Source organism: Fukomys damarensis, unplaced genomic scaffold, assembly GCF_012274545.1.
Source record: "Fukomys damarensis isolate Sample0158 unplaced genomic scaffold, DMR_v1.0_HiC HiC_scaffold_12, whole genome shotgun sequence".
NCBI classification, from domain to species: domain Eukaryota; kingdom Metazoa; phylum Chordata; class Mammalia; order Rodentia; family Bathyergidae; genus Fukomys; species Fukomys damarensis.
Genome location: NW_022900924.1, coordinates 45,689,723 through 45,705,473, shown reverse-complemented (window position 1 = coordinate 45,705,473; position 15,751 = coordinate 45,689,723). Strand labels below are relative to the sequence as shown.

Genomic DNA, 15,751 nt, shown 5'->3' with positions numbered 1-15,751 from the left:
GGAAGGAAGGAAGGAAGGAAGGAAGGAAGGAAGGAAGGAAGGAAGGAAGAAAGAAAGAAATTAACAAGTTAACATCCCTAGTAACAGAACAAATTCACGTTAAGTGGCATCCAAGAGAAACGTGAAAATATGACATCACAATACTGTGTCTTATGATGTCACAATACCATGTCTGTTTGTAATGTGAACCTAGCTACGAGGAAAAATCAAACAAATCAAAATTGAGAAACATTCTACAAAATAATTGGATTCAAAAGAGTAAAGGTCAGGAGCATCAAGAAAAGACTGAAAAACTACTAAAGAAAAATGAAAAAGAACCACATTGAGTGATTGATTCTGGATCCCTTTCCTGCAAAGAGCATTATGAGACAGAAGTAGGATGTGACTATTATTTAGTGCTGATGTGTTAATACTAATGCCCTAGTCGTCCTGTCACTTACACAGGAGAAATCCCACTAAACTGCAGGGATCATCAAGACACCTGTCAGAAATTTATTCTTAAACAGTGCTGGAAAAAAGGTTACTTGAGCCATTCTTGCAACTTTGCTTTAACTTATAAATTATTTCCTAAAACAGAGGAGAAACATGCATGAGGTAATATGGCTCACCTGATTAGAAAAATCTGTTTGTCCGCCTATTATGTTGGCAAGGCTATGAAGAAACTGACACTCACACATTCCTAGTGCAAATGCAAACTGGTATAATCTCTCTGGAAGGGAATTTGGCAATATTTATCTAGCAAAAGAACAGATGCATTTATTCTTTAACCTTGCAGTTTTACTTCTCAAAAATCTATACCAAAGATACACTGGCAAAAACATGACAGGCATATGCACAAGGCTTTTTTTACAGAACTACTTGCAAAAGATTGACACAAGTTTCTTTAAAAGAGGAAAAATTGAATAAAAGATGGTTCCTTCATCTAAGAGAGTACTATGCAGCTGAAATAATGAATGAAGATTAGCTGTACGCTGCTATTCAAGGGCCACTTTTCAATATACTGTGTAAAGAATATACCACAGAAAATATAATTAAACATGTTTGCATAGCCCTTTTATCTAAAACAACTACAGCATAAGTATATAATATGTAGCTATTATTTTCATATGTAATTTGTTTACATTTTTTGTAAAAACATTTTTAGTTAGTCCATGTTTTTAACACATCGTGTTCACATTCCTCATGCAGGGTAGATACATGTGTATAACACAGCTTAATCCCTTTTTTGTCTCCTTTCCCTCCCCTCTCTCTTCATGTCTTGGTCCTCTTACCACTTGAGAAATATGTATTTCCCTACTTTCTATTATCTATGTTTTAATTTGGTCTTTATTCGTATTTTGGGTTTCTCCTGTAAGAGAAGCCATGCGATACTTAAGCTCGTGTGTCTGATTTATTTCCCTTAACATTCTGGTCTCAGGGAGCATCCACTTTCCCACAAACGACTGAAGTTGATTTTTAAATGTATGAATGCATCAATAATAATGTGAAGTGATAATTATAGAGATAAGTAGGGTGCAAGACAGAAAAAGGAGGGAGAGGAGCTAGATTCCCCTGAACATCTTCCTTCTTGTGAGTTTGATTTTATACCGTGAAGGTATTTATCATAATAACTATATAAAGGATACAAAAATAAATTTGAAAACCTAACCTTAAAATCTAAAACAAAATGAGTGCAATGAACCTACCAAGTTGTTGGCATAACTGTACAGAGAACTATTTTGAGTGACTTTAAAGCATAATTTTGAGATACTTTGTGCATTTCTAGTGAGATCATAAATGGGGCAAGAATTCTAAAAGCACCTGAAGTGTTTTGGGAATGGGACTGACTCCCGAGGGTGTTAGTTTGTTATTCTGAGATTATTGTCTGTAGTGAAATAAAGCAAATGAAAAGTTTGTTCCTGTCACTGGAATCAAAATTTTAGGAGAGTAAGGAATGCAGAGATGCAACCAGCAAAGTTATATTCAAAGTCTACAGTTCTAACTTTGGACTAAAAATATCATTATGCACAATGCAGTCTATCAGCGTGTTTCTGAAGAAGCCAAGAAGCAGTGGTGACCACCACAGAAATTTGCACTCCAAATGCTCAGATTAAAGTTTCTAAGTATCTTATTTAAAGGTGTTTAAGAAAAATCATAACAAGATACCTAGCTTTGGGGCATGAAACCTTCAAATACATAGATTTAGTAAAACTCTCGACAGCGACTAGGGTCATATCTAAAGAACTCTGGAGCTGGCTAACCAGAAGATGCACTCCTCAGCAAAAGATGGGACAAGTCGAGTGAGAACTAGGAATAAAGACAGTGAGGAGTGACGCATATTAACCAAGTCTAACACTCTGACACTAAAAGAAGCCTTTGCAAGAGGTAATCAGCTCATTATTTTGAAAGATGATAAATAAAGAGAAAAATTCAGGTATTTATCATTTCTTCCTTAAACTGAATAGTTTGAGTGTTTTTCTTATAGAAATGTTTCACTTCATATGTGGAAATGGCATGAGAGAAGTACAAAACTGTAACTCCTACTAAAATAATAAATCTAAATCATGAACACTTATGTATGTTAATATCACAAAAATCAGATATTATGCACCTGGTATACAATACAAACCATGGGGAATTCTGGCCAAACCTCAAGCCTTTAGATCTAACTACTAATATACAGAAAGTATAAGGAATAGAAAAACATGTTAAATACCTTTATAAGTATGTAATTAATATATCTAGAAGATGAAAACCACAGGACAAACCACTTATTTTCTTCAACAAAAAAAAAAGGCAAGGAGAAAAAAATAAGATACAGAGGAGGGAGCTTGTGGATTGAAATAAACTTGAGATATGATCATTCATTCATAAGATATGGAAATCCTGATTTGAAATTAAACTGTATATGCGTTCCTTTACTTCCAGTTGTTTCATTGCACATACAATAAGCACAGGTATCATATGTATGAATATAAGCACATATTTGGTTCAATTGAGAAAATCTGACATTGCACATATAATTGGTGTGGGGTTTTTTTCCCATTAAGTTTATTGGTACATTTAAAGCAAACAATACAGTTACATTTACCATTAGGATCTTGTACCTTTACATGACAGGTCTTGGTTCTTATTTCTTTCCCCATATCCCTACCCTCCCTTCACTCCCTTCACCCTTCCGTATTTCCAAAGACTTTGTTTCCACTTTTTCCTTTTTTCACATTTTTTTCTTTCCCCTTATTTCCTTTCCCCTCCCCTTTCCAGTTACCCTTTAGCCATTTTCTTCCTATTTCACACTATCAATTATAACTACTCCACCATAAAGAATGAGAAACTAGAGACATTTATAGCTAAATGGATGCACATTGAGGCTGTAATCTAGGGGGGATAAACAGGACACAGTTGAGTAAACACCGAATAGTTTTTCAGGTGTGAAAAACTAAAAGCATAAATAAGGTTTAAATGGTATAGTTAATTGATCTATTTTTAATTATGGGTTTCTTAAAGATATGATAAATGAATTTAAAAGAAGTCTTTATATTTGAGAGCTATGTACTGAGTTTTCAAATAAAATGGTATCTTGGATTGTTCTAAATAATCCAGAGTAAAGAAACAAGTAGAACATATTTTAAAATACAAAGATATAATGAGCTGATAATTACTAATCTGGGTGATGAGGTTTCATTATCAAATTCTCTCTATTTTTGTGTGTGTTCAAAACATTTTATCATAACTAGTAAGGAAAGTAAAAGATCAGGATATTTTCAATGTGAATTTTTGTTTCAAATAAAAATGGAAAAAAAAAGGGTCAGATTTATCTTCCCACCTGAAAACAACCAAAAACCATATAAAATATATTCAAAAAATGGTTTTTAGATGATGGATATCAAGCAACAAGTGCAAGTGCTCCTCATTGGCTCAGTTTGTTGTCTATGAAGAGTTTCTGCCCCAAAGACCAGAGGACCCCTGGGATCAGAGCTCAGATGACCCAGGGGTGGGGGGGTGTTCAGTAATGGCACCTGGACCTTCCAGAGCAGAGCACAGGACAGAGAATTACCTACAGAGAGGCACAGAGGTCTGCAGGCTCCACTCCCAGGCATCCACAGATTACAAACCAGAGCCTGAGCATGAGGGAACTACTAGAACATGAACAATCAAGTATTTTCAATTTAAAATATCACCATGACAACAGCTAGGAGGTAGTATGAATCTACCTGAGAAATAATGTGTAAGACCATCCATCACTCAGTGAAAACTGTAAGACACTGCCAAGAGAGATCAAAGAAGACCTAAACTGAATGGAGAGATATACCTTATTATACTGCAAAAGATCCATCTGTTAGTATGTTATTTTTCCACAAACTGACCCATAGTTTCAACACAAACCCAACCACAATGTCTTCATTTTTTTTTTTTTTTGCAGAAATAGATGAGTTAGTTCTAAAAGTCATATAAAAATGATATGGGTCCCAATACTCAAAATAATTCTAAAAAAGAAGAATAAGGCTAATGGTCAAATATTTCAAAACTTGTCAGAAAATGTCATTATGTGGCATTGGTATTAATAGAAGAAAACAGCCATTAGCACAGAATAGGTGTCTAGAAATAAATCTACCTATATGCAGTAAAATGATTTTTTACAAAGGCAGACATTTACTAGAGAAAAGGTAAATTTTCATTAAATAGTGTTAGTATTTACATACCATTTAGCAAACAATGCACTTCAACCAAAAAAATCAGAATATAAGTTAAAATTATTGTAAAACATAAAAATTACAATACTGTATAAGAAAATATCAGTGACATTGGATTAGTCAAAATGTCTTAGATATGTTATCAAAAGTATGATCCACAAAAGGAAAAGCTAATAACCTGGACTTTACTAAAAGTAAAAACATGTGTCCTTTGAAAGATGTTGTATATACAATGAAGTGATGTCACAGACTGAGAAAATATTTGCAAATCATATATTTCATGAAGGACTTGTAGCCAGAATACAAAAAGAACTCAAATTTAACAATAAGAAAGCAATGTAATGAACAAAAGATTTGAATAGAAGTTTCATCCAAACAATGAAATATAAGTGTCAAACAAATGAAGAGATGTTTGGGACTTTAATCATTAAGGAAATGCAAATTTGAATGATAATGAGATACTTCCACATGAAAGTGGCTAAAATTAAAAAGAGTGATCTACCAAAGGTTGGCAAGAATGTCAAACAACTGAAATTCTCATTCACCACTGGTGAGAATGTAACTTGGCAAAACCCCTTTGGAAAACAGTTCGGCAGCTTCTGAAGAGTTAAATTTCGTAAGCGTTAAACATACCCACCATTTCTCAGGTAAGTGTTTTCTTAAAAAATATGCATGGCCATAGAAAGACCTGTGCTCAAATGTACATAGCAGCATTATTTGTAATAGACAAAAACTAGAAACAACACAAATATCTGTCAACAGGCGAATGGAGCACAAGCTGGCAGGTCCATGCAATCAGGATACTCTCAGGAATAAAAAGGAATGAACGGTTGATCCATTTAACAAAATCAATGAATCTCAAAATCATTACAACTCTGATCCCCTCTAATTAACCCAAAATATTCAAAATAAAGACAAAAATATGCAGTGGGAAGTAGCATTTTTATGCAATTGTAAACACAGGAGTTTATCTACGGATTATGAACAGAAAGCAAACGACCGCCTGGGAATGGGGAGGGAAAAGGAGTAGGGAAGACTGCAGACAGGTGCAGAGCAATTGGGGGGGACAATAGATGTTATTATCTCAGTGGTGGTGAGGATTTTATGGGTGCAGGTCAAGTAAGGTCAAATTGTACGCTATAACTGTGTATACTTTTTATATATTGATTCCACCTCAGTACAGTAAGGGTTTTCCCCCTTAAAGTGAAAGGATCTCAAGTTCTTCTTCCATATAAACAAATGTACAAGATGCAGTGAAGAAAGGAGCAGAAGGAACAACCAGAAATCAGAAACACAAACTCAAGTCATTTTCTGATTGTATATGGATAAAACATAGATCTAAAATAATGGAACTTACATTTTCTCTCACATACAGAGACTGTAATGCTATTATGTGCTTCAACTAGACGGTGGAGTTTTACAGATTGCTGAAAAAGAAAGGAACACAGAAAATGTTTATTTGCTTGAGTATAGTCCCAGGAACTGCTCTGTAAGGTGTTGTCCTTCTGTGAAGATGAATGCACTGGCTAAAAACAAAGACTGAATAGCCTAGCAAGCAACTGAAAAGGCTTTTTCCTCAGGAGTAACAAGTGTGCGTCCTTTGGCAGAAAGGTATTTCCCAGCATGCTCTTTCCACTCAAAATGAAAACCACAAATCTGCATACGGTTCTTTAAGTACGCAGATAACATCAAGAACGTTTAATATGTGTTTAAACCTAACAGCTTGGGGAACAAAAGTTATTTCTCTTTGGGTTCTTCCATATCAAAGTTCCCAATCTATAACTTTTTAAGGAATTTGGTGGTTCTCACTATACCCTTGTCTCATTTTTTGGTTCTAATATGTAAAATACATGGGTCACTGAGAATGAGTTAATAGTGAAGACAAAAGAAATATATAATAAAACTATATTTGATTTCACATTTATGGAGAAACTACTGTGTGAACAACCTCCTGCCCCATTTTTTTTTTTTTTTTTTTTTTTTTTTTTTTTGGTACTGAGGATCAAACTCCGAACCTTGTGCTTATGAAGCAAGCAGCAGAGCCACTGAGCTACATTCCAAGCCCCCTGCCAGGTTCTGAGGGGTTAAAATTCTCATTTAATGTGTTCATTTTTTAAAATTTCTGACTTCTGTCATTTAAGATGTTCTCTAAATCTCTTGGTTTCAAATTATTTGCAAATCTAATAAATATGTCCTAAGAATGATTAACAGAACAGGTTGCGAACTGATTGCTAGACAGGAGATACAATAATGTTAACTTAAACCACAGTAGCGGTAGGGTGGGAAAAAATAAATGATACCAAGATACATTTAGGAGGAACAATCTTTAGAACTTGTTGCATGACTAAGAAAGAAGGAAAAGAGGGCTGGAGATTTAGCTCAGTGGCACCGTGCCTGCCTTATAAGTGCAAGGTCCTTAGTTTGATGCCCAGTACCCAAAAAAAGAAGGAAAAGTAAATTTCAAGGATGATAACCTGATTTCTAGCTTGAACAAATGAATGGCCAGTGTTGTGTTTTTACCCAATCAGGCAAACCAAAAGAGAGATCTGGAGAGAAGTTCTTAAGTCTATGTTGCATGTGTTGAATTTAACGTAATTTGGGAACACAAAGGCAGGGGATATCATCTGGAGTCATCAGCTGGAACAGAAGGAGGAAAATGCTTAATTGCTGCCTGATGCCAAAATGAGATGGTATACTTTATATTTATTGTCTCTCTTCTGTCTTTCAGGCTTTCTTTGACAGGAGGCTCAAGACTGACTGGTTCTTATTTCCAGTGAGAACAAGATTGTGAATGGTGAGTAGCATTTGTTATTACTCTTCAGTTGTAGGATATGGATTCCTCACCAAGGCCAAAATATTAAACTATAGTTCCTTTCTCCAATCAAGCAGATATCAGCTGACTTCACTGGTAAATAAGATGCTAAGTATCTGGCTTAATTTTTCTCTATTATACTGTATATATTATATAATATATATATATACACATATATATAATATGCCTCTATTTTTTGGCTTTCACTTAGAATTTATTCTAAAATCATGATAATGGCATCAACAGTCTCAGCTGAAAAGTTACAATACACTTTTTTACATCAATTACACAGGTTTCCAGAGAAGTTAATTCTAAATATTCAATATGCATATATGTAATCTGCAGTTCTCTCTAAGGTTCAAGTGGTGCAGCTGACACATTTGAGGCAGGTTTCTTCACAGCCATACAATTCAGAGAGGAAAACTTGCTAATGAAAACAGATTTTTTTTTTTAACTTTTAAAACAATAGGCTTTAGGGTTGTAGTGATAACTGCAACAAGAGTGGTTTAAATGGAGACCTGAGAGAAGAAATCAGGTCAGCCAATGAAAGAGAAGAAAATAAAGAACAAGAGTGGGCATAAAGATGCAAGAAGGAAGAAGAGAGCTGCTACAGCAGCCGAAGGACGAGATGTGTCAAGGAAAAGATCGCCTCGTTGAACTTGGTTTGTACGTTGGAAGGTGCTTGAGAGCGGTGACCCTTGTTGGAGTGCATCTTGGGAAGAGAGAGAAAGAAGTCATTACCTGCTGCATAATGCTCACCCTGGGCAGATAGGAGAGGATGGTGCCTTGGGCATGGACAGCGGGACCTCCTCCCCTGCGATGAGAAGATGCGCCTGACAGGCTGGAGAGTTGGTCATTTGGCAACTGGAGAGGGGAGCTGAACAAACTCCTGTCTTATGGCTTATACTGCTTTTATGAAATAAATGGCTAGATTATGTGCTAAACGGGAGGAAAGTAGAATACAGAAAGATGGGCTTCTCAGAAACCAGAAGAAAGGCACTATTTGAAACCTAAATCTCCGGGAATGGGCAAGCACTTTGATCAGAGATGTATACCAAGCTTCCCCAGCGAAGTCAGCACTCACAGATTCCATCAGCCAATTTGTTTATGGGATTTTTCTCCCAATAAAAAGTCAAGAGTTGAATCAGAGATTTGATCGGCAAGTACCAGCCAAACACAAAAGGCAAAGGAGTGCATACCAAACAGACTCCTCCACCTTCCAGCAGGGACAAAAGTACCCTAAAAGACCTCGGGTTTGGGATGTGAGGGAAGGGAAAGGACTAACTTGTTGAGCACTGACTACTGTGTTCAATAATTACAAGCATGGTTTTATTTTATCATGCACTGGGCAACGACAAGATCATAATTCTCCTTTCTATGAAAATTTCAATGAAGTCACTGACAACTGTCATGATTAGTGAGGGAACTTACCTGTCTGAGGTCATACACGGTCAAAGATATAGAAATGATGGACATAAGTATGATGGCAAGAGCATATTCCTTGTAGTCTTCACTAAACCACAAGCAGACACTGAAGAGTTGAAATATGTAAAAGGGATTTAGAACCTGTTGGCAGACGCAAAAACAGAAGGGAGATATTTAGGCTTCACACATGACTATTCATTGACTTGTTTCCATAGCCATTTCTATGAGGTAAATCATCCCACCCAAAATGCTATTCTCTTCATTATTTCTTTACTCAGCAACTGCCATGTACCAGACACTGCACTAAGCAACTTTACCTGAATTTGCTCATTTCATTCCCATAATTACCTTAGTAACCAGAAATTAGTGCTTATCTCCACTGTAAAGATGAAGAAATTGAGCCTTAGATCTTGAGAAACTGGCCTGAGGTCAAACACCTGTAACTGTCACAGAGCCAAGACAAAAAGCGAGGCAGTCTGACCCAAGGGCCATGGCTCTTAATCATAATCGCAAATTTGCAAAGAAGCACCCATGTTTCGACATGTTGACCACCATATTGTGTGAGGAGCTGATATTATTTCCCATTTACAGCTACTGGACTTCAAAAGAGTGAAATGTTAGTTCACATTCATTAATTTTAAAACACTTTCTGGTCTGTTACTTTTCCCTAGGATGAAAGAGCTGCTGTAGGTGGTCAGTGGGAAACTTTATGTTAATGAGCTAGTTGACATTTTCCCACAGAGAATTGAGAGGAAAGTAGCAATCAGCAATCGAGCATCTAGAACAACATAGGTGAACCTTATAAGGCTGAACAGATGGTACTTTTCTCCCTACAATTTTGCAGGTGGGGGAAATTGCATATGTTGCCTTAAAAATTGGCTTTCTTTTTTTCCTCATTGAGTTTATTGGTACATCTTAGGTATACAGTACAGTTCCATTCATTATTGGGATCTTGTACCTTTACATGAGAGTGACAGGTCTTGGCTCTCATTTTTTTCCCTTGTCCCTGCCCTTCCTTCATCCCCTAAAAATTGGCTTTCTAAAAAAAAAGAGAGGGAGGAAGAAAAGAACAAAAAGGAAAAGAAATGACTATATTATTTTCAAAGTTGGAATTGAGGGGCTGGGGATGTAGCTCAGTCATTCTGCTGCCTGCCTTGTAAGCACAAGGACCTGAGTTTGATCCCTGGTACCAAAAAAGAAGTTGGAATTGGCTAAGCAGCGTAGCATTAAAGAAGAAGAAAAGAACCGTGGCATCCATGTAGTCATCAAATAATAAGTATACACATGAGCATTAGACCCTGTATTATATCCAGCAGTGTATAAAAGAGAAACAAAGAAAAAGACTAGATGAGATATAGGAAAAATACTACATCAGGCATTCTTTTAAAGTATCTCCCATTACTTATTAACAAGTTGCATTACTGATTGTTTGGTTAGAACTAAACTTTTTATTTTCCATCCAATACCAAGAGAAGATACTGGAGAAATTACCTCCTTGCTGAGCAGCTTCCAAATAGGTGTGATTTCAACATCAATAGTATTAGGCCCACATATTAGCCTCCTACCGGGAGAGATCGCAGTCACTAACAATGAAAATGAACTCGTTTCCTGCCCATTCAGAAAAAAATCTGTTCCCTGCTCCCTCTTCTCTTTCCCAGATACATTTCCTTGGTTATATAACATTCCTGTCCTTCTCAAAGCAACTGGGCTCTTCTGCTAGTTAACACCTCCCTGGGTCTAAACATTTTCCTAAATGATAATTTGGATATTTAATAGTACCCTTATCTCATTCAGATAATGCCAGTATTGATATATTTGAAATGCTGCCCCCAACTCTGGTTCCATGGGAAGTCATTAAAAGGGAACAGTTTTACTGATAAGCAGACACTGTACCTATTTCCTTTCCTTTCTCAGAAGTTCTAGGAGGCTGCATAATTTGTTCCAATGTGAGTGGAAAAGTCCTGCGCTCTCCGAAATAGGTCAGTCTGCAGAATCATATTTCCCTCTAACGGAAGACCCAGAGATGTGCTCCTTTGATCATGAGGAGGAATTGCTCTGTAGGAGTTATTTGGCTGCCTAGAACAAACCACTTTCTCTGTGCCTTTCACCTAGACAACCAGATCAAAGAGCTTTGCAGAATGTGTTAGAGAAGGGCTCCTCGAACTTTTAATTTACCTTGGATGGCCTAGTAGGCCGGTTAGCTCAGTTGGTCGGAGCATGGTGCTAACAAGAAGAATAATAATAAATTGGATGGCCTCATTAAGATGAAGAGCAGGATCAGATCCTGCAGGTCTAAGATCCTATTTTTCTTTCTAACAAGCTGCCCAAGACTGTGATGCGGCTTGACCCTAGGTCTCTTCGAAGTGCTAGAGATGAGGTGGCAAAAGCGCACGAAACTTAAAACCCAGAGAGGCCTTTTTACAGTCCTTCTCCCTTTTTTCCACTGGAAAACTAAGGCTCAGGGCAGAGAAGACAGTTACTAAAAACCACACAGACTCCTGACATTCCCGTGCTCTCCCTGAACATTTCCCGTGACCTAGTAATTGATCTGGAACCGTGGAGCAACGCACGTCTTGCGTAGTCGCGTTGTGATGTCGGTGTATTTCCTGATTATAATCAGAACAGGCTTGTCCCTATTATTATAATAACCGTTAGAAGCGTTGTGTAAAGGAAGAACACTAAACCTGCAGTCTGTCGCTTTCTGTGTGACCTTGCTCAAGCCATTAAACCTCTCAGAGCCTCATACATTGCACCTGTTATGTCCAGAGGCTCATGACGTCTTTTCTGTCTCCCCAACAAGGTGGCTCTGAAGATGTGTGAGATAATGGATGTGAACGCACTTAATTTAATAATGCCAACTAGAACACTGTGGCACTTTTTGATATCAATCAACTAAGATAACTACTCCCCAGGCTTTATATTTGACTGGTAACAATCCTTTTGAGCTAATATAGACAACAATATGCATAATACCTAATCTCTTGTTCTTCTCTTGTTAGACCTGATCCAAATTTTAGATGTATCTTGGCAGAACTGAGCCAGTCTTCCAGAGAGCTAAAATAATAATGAGAGAGATGCATTTAGCAATAGTGTTTTCGAGTGAACATCTTTCTTCTTTAGATGCACCTTCTAAAACCACTTACCCAATTTTTTGGAACTGTCCTTCTAAATTATTCCAAACATATCTTATTTTCTGCACTTTTATGCATCTCACCTGGAAAAGAAAAGTACTAAGAAAATCTCTAGTTTGAAGATTGGAGATCAAACAGCAACTGAGTGGTCAAAGAAGCATTTGTGAAAGAAGTGAAGAGAGAACCCTTATTTAAAAATCATCTTTTCCTACCTTATCCTATTATTTCCTACTACCCAAATGGCAACCTTACTAGAAATCACCATCCAGTAAACAGGAATCAAGGGCTTTACTACATAGATAAATATATGACTAAATGAATTTAATCTCTGTATTCTACTATCATATAGCCTAATAAAGAAGAAAAATACATTTCAGAAAAGTATGCCACAGAGCCCAATATGTATATGTCATCAAATAAACATATAATAAACTAAAAAGACCTACACATAAAATGCTGTAGAAATAAAGCAAGGGCAGATGACAAAAGAACTATGGAAGAGACCATATTTGAAACTGCAGCAGTGAAGGGTTGGGAGAATTTGCTCAGATATGGAGGGAAGAGAGATTTCAAAGAAGTTCTGAACAAATTAGTGGAGAGCAAGGTAGCAAGAGAGTAGGCCTGTTTGGTTGCAAAGTGAATAATGAAGTGGAAATATAAATAAAGACTAGATTATGAGTAGACATAAATGCTAGAATAAGGCCTTTGGGACTTTATCTCACAAGCAATAGACTTGTGTAGAACCCTACAGAAGAAACACCAGAAAGGATTAGGCTGGCAGCTGATACTAAGGAGGGAAAAGGTTATGTGCAAGAAAATGTGCACCAGGAAGTGAGGCTCTGAAAGGGTTGTCAGCGGAAAGAAAAGGGGGGATTGATGCTCATGACAGTTGTGCCTTATTCCTTCTGATTTCTGTAAGCAATCTTCGGTGTGAATCTGAATTTCCAAGAACTGGTGACCTCAGAAAGCACTGAGAGCAGCACTAAGACTTCCGTATGGCTGTGAAGCAATGGTTAGAGTCTTGGGCTCCTCATTAGGGGCATCTGAGCAGCTTAAGAAAACACAGATGCCTGGATGCCAGTACCAAGAGATTCTAATTCCATTTATCTGTGGTGCACCCTGGGCCACAATATTGTAATATTTTCCTAGGTAATTGTAATGGTGGCTAAAGCTGAGGAACCATGTAAAAGATTTCCCGCTACAGCTACTCTACTTCTTGAGTGCTTGAGAACTTCTATGAAATATCCCTACACCTCAGTTGTCCCATGAATAAATTGAATAATTGGCCAGACAGTGGCTAAATTCTACTTTGGCTCCTTTAGATGTTATAAGCTTATAGTATATTATAAAATTATATAACTATGAGATAAATTCTAAAACTGCAAAGAGCATATAGCTGGTACATAAGAAGTATTCACTACATTTTTTGATTTAATAAATAAGTGAACGCTTTGTAAAACCCCATGTTGGCTAGAAACAATGCTTTAAATCGCTGTCACAAAACCTAGAATCTTAATTCTACTCAACAAATATGTCAGATGTGCATGTGCACACACACATTCAATAGTTACTGGGTAAGAATATTAAGTGCTGTATTTTTTAATTTCAATGAGATTGGTTGCAAAATAAATTATTTAAGAACGTATCCTATTTCCAGGGGATTTTCAGTATGACATTTCCAGCGCATGGTAATGACACTTCCTTTGTAAGCTGTGAATTAGAGGCAGGAAAGAGCATTTGAAAGTGACCAGCCCTGGAGCGTGTTAGTCATCATGGCTCATGTTGTAACCTCAAGTTCCTTGCCTTACAACTTAATTTCCTTTTCCGTATTCCTTGCACTTTTGTAAATAATGCCACTAATCATAGCTACTATTTGCTGAGTGTTGTAGAGCTAATTGCACACAATCATTAGTCTTTTCCATCCTCCTATGGTACAGCCATATTTCCGTCTTCACTTTGCATCTGGAGTTCATTTTGATTGCATCTCTCACAAGGCTGGAATCTTAGTTCCACCCCATTCTCTCCAAGAATGTCAGACTCAAGGTAGTCTCAAAAGAAAATCTGAAAACTCTCTTAAGTTTGGGATCCAAGATGGATAAAGTGGGCATTGCCTACTTTCTGAGTTCTATAAATTTGAATCTATGTTAGAAAAATTTTAAAGGACAAACTGTGGGAGAATACAGGTGAGGCTCCCTGCCTCGACTAGAAAGCCTACATCAAGAGGCTGTGACACCACAGACAGACTGGGAAATGTATGGTACATAACAGTCACAAAACATCCACAGATGAAGTCACCATCAATGAAGACTATAGTCTCATAAATTAGGAATGCTGCTAAGTTTTACTTCCAGCCAGAAAATGGAAGCTCCCATCCTCTTCTGATAACTCTCCACTGTAGATCTTTTAATCATCTTTGAGATTTCCCCAGTAGAAAACATCTCTGCCTAAAGTTTATCCACTTCCCACATCACCTGCAGAGCCTCTACAATTGTCGAGCATAATATTTGCAAGGAGTGGAGTTTACTTGCCCATTTCTAGGAACTTCAGGCCAGGAAGTGGTAACTGGGAAATCGAGTACCTGCCAGCGGGTCTGAGGGTGCACTTGACTTTTCAGCTAAGTAATCAGGAAGACGTCCTTTCCTGGGCTTGTCGGTCTTCATTTCTTGCTGGGACCTGCAAGAGCATCCTGCTACCTGATGCAGCCTTGGGTTTCAGTTTTGCAAGCCATTCTACAAAATGGTCCTTAGAGCCTCCTCTTAGCCTGCATTTGATAGGCTTGATTTCATAATTTTTGATTTTAGCCTCCAAATTCCCATAAAAGGCCCCAAATAGTTATCATCTTGGGATTCTTCTTATTATTATTCCCATCAGTGTCACCATGACTGAGGCTATGACTTCTCCTCTGCTTTTAGGTTACATTTTTTTGTTTCGTTTTTGGTACCAGGGATTGAACTCGGGTCCTCGTTGCCTCTGCTTTTATCGAAATCCTCAAACCTTAGTACGAATGTGGTTCACTGCAGTTCACAAATCACCTTAATATCACATTTTCCACTCACAACAATCCTGAGACACAGGCAGAGAAGAGATTATAACCAGCTCAAGAGTCTGGGAGATGGTAAACCACCGAACTCCCTGGTAAATGAAAAGGCATCAAGACTGGGTATCAAAACTTTCCATTTCAATTCCTCCCTCACATTCTTTCTTTTTTACTTTTATTAGTATAGGCTTACAGTACGTAATGATTACTTCCATTCCAGGAAGCTAGTACATGTATATAATACATCTTCAAATCTTCTCTTCATCTCTTCTTTCTCCCCCTTCCTCCACCTCTTGGTCCCCTTTTAAAGATATATCTCTCTGACTCCTATTGCCTATCTTTTATTTTGCTCTTTAATTTATTTATGCTTTGGACTTCTTGTATGAGAGACACCATGTGATATTTGAATTTGTATATCCACTTTATTTCCTTCAACATTAATATCTCAAGGTCTATCTATTTTCCTACAAATGACTCAAATTTACCCTTCTTTATGGCAGAGTAGCACTCCATTGTGCATAAATATCACATTTTCTTTATCCATTCTTCTGTTAATGGACATGTAGGCTGCTTCCAAGATTTAGCTATTATAAATTATGCTGCTATATGCTTTCCACTTTTTTTCCATTAAGTTTGTTGGTACTCTTTAGGTATACAGTATAGTTACATTCAT

At 37.1% G+C, this 15,751-nt stretch overlaps 1 protein-coding gene across 5 annotated transcripts in view; it reads right to left on the bottom strand.

Annotated features, from left to right (window-relative positions):
- Atp13a4 (ATPase 13A4) overlaps positions 1 to 15,751 on the bottom strand; it is a 116,573-nt gene that overhangs the window by 53,714 nt on the left and 47,108 nt on the right. For 4 of the 5 annotated variants that reach the window (XM_010624079.2, XM_033762567.1, XM_010624078.2 and 1 more), the window contains 5 exons: positions 12,054 to 12,124; positions 11,884 to 11,964; positions 10,402 to 10,471; positions 8,917 to 9,051; positions 6,031 to 6,100 (listed from right to left, as the gene is read on the bottom strand). In XM_010624079.2, the coding sequence (XP_010622381.1) occupies positions 6,031 to 6,100; positions 8,917 to 9,051; positions 10,402 to 10,471; positions 11,884 to 11,964; positions 12,054 to 12,124 (427 nt within the window). The remainder of the gene's footprint in view (positions 1 to 6,030; positions 6,101 to 8,916; positions 9,052 to 10,401; positions 10,472 to 11,883; positions 11,965 to 12,053; positions 12,125 to 15,751) is intronic. The other variant, XM_033762568.1, reaches the window with a different exon arrangement.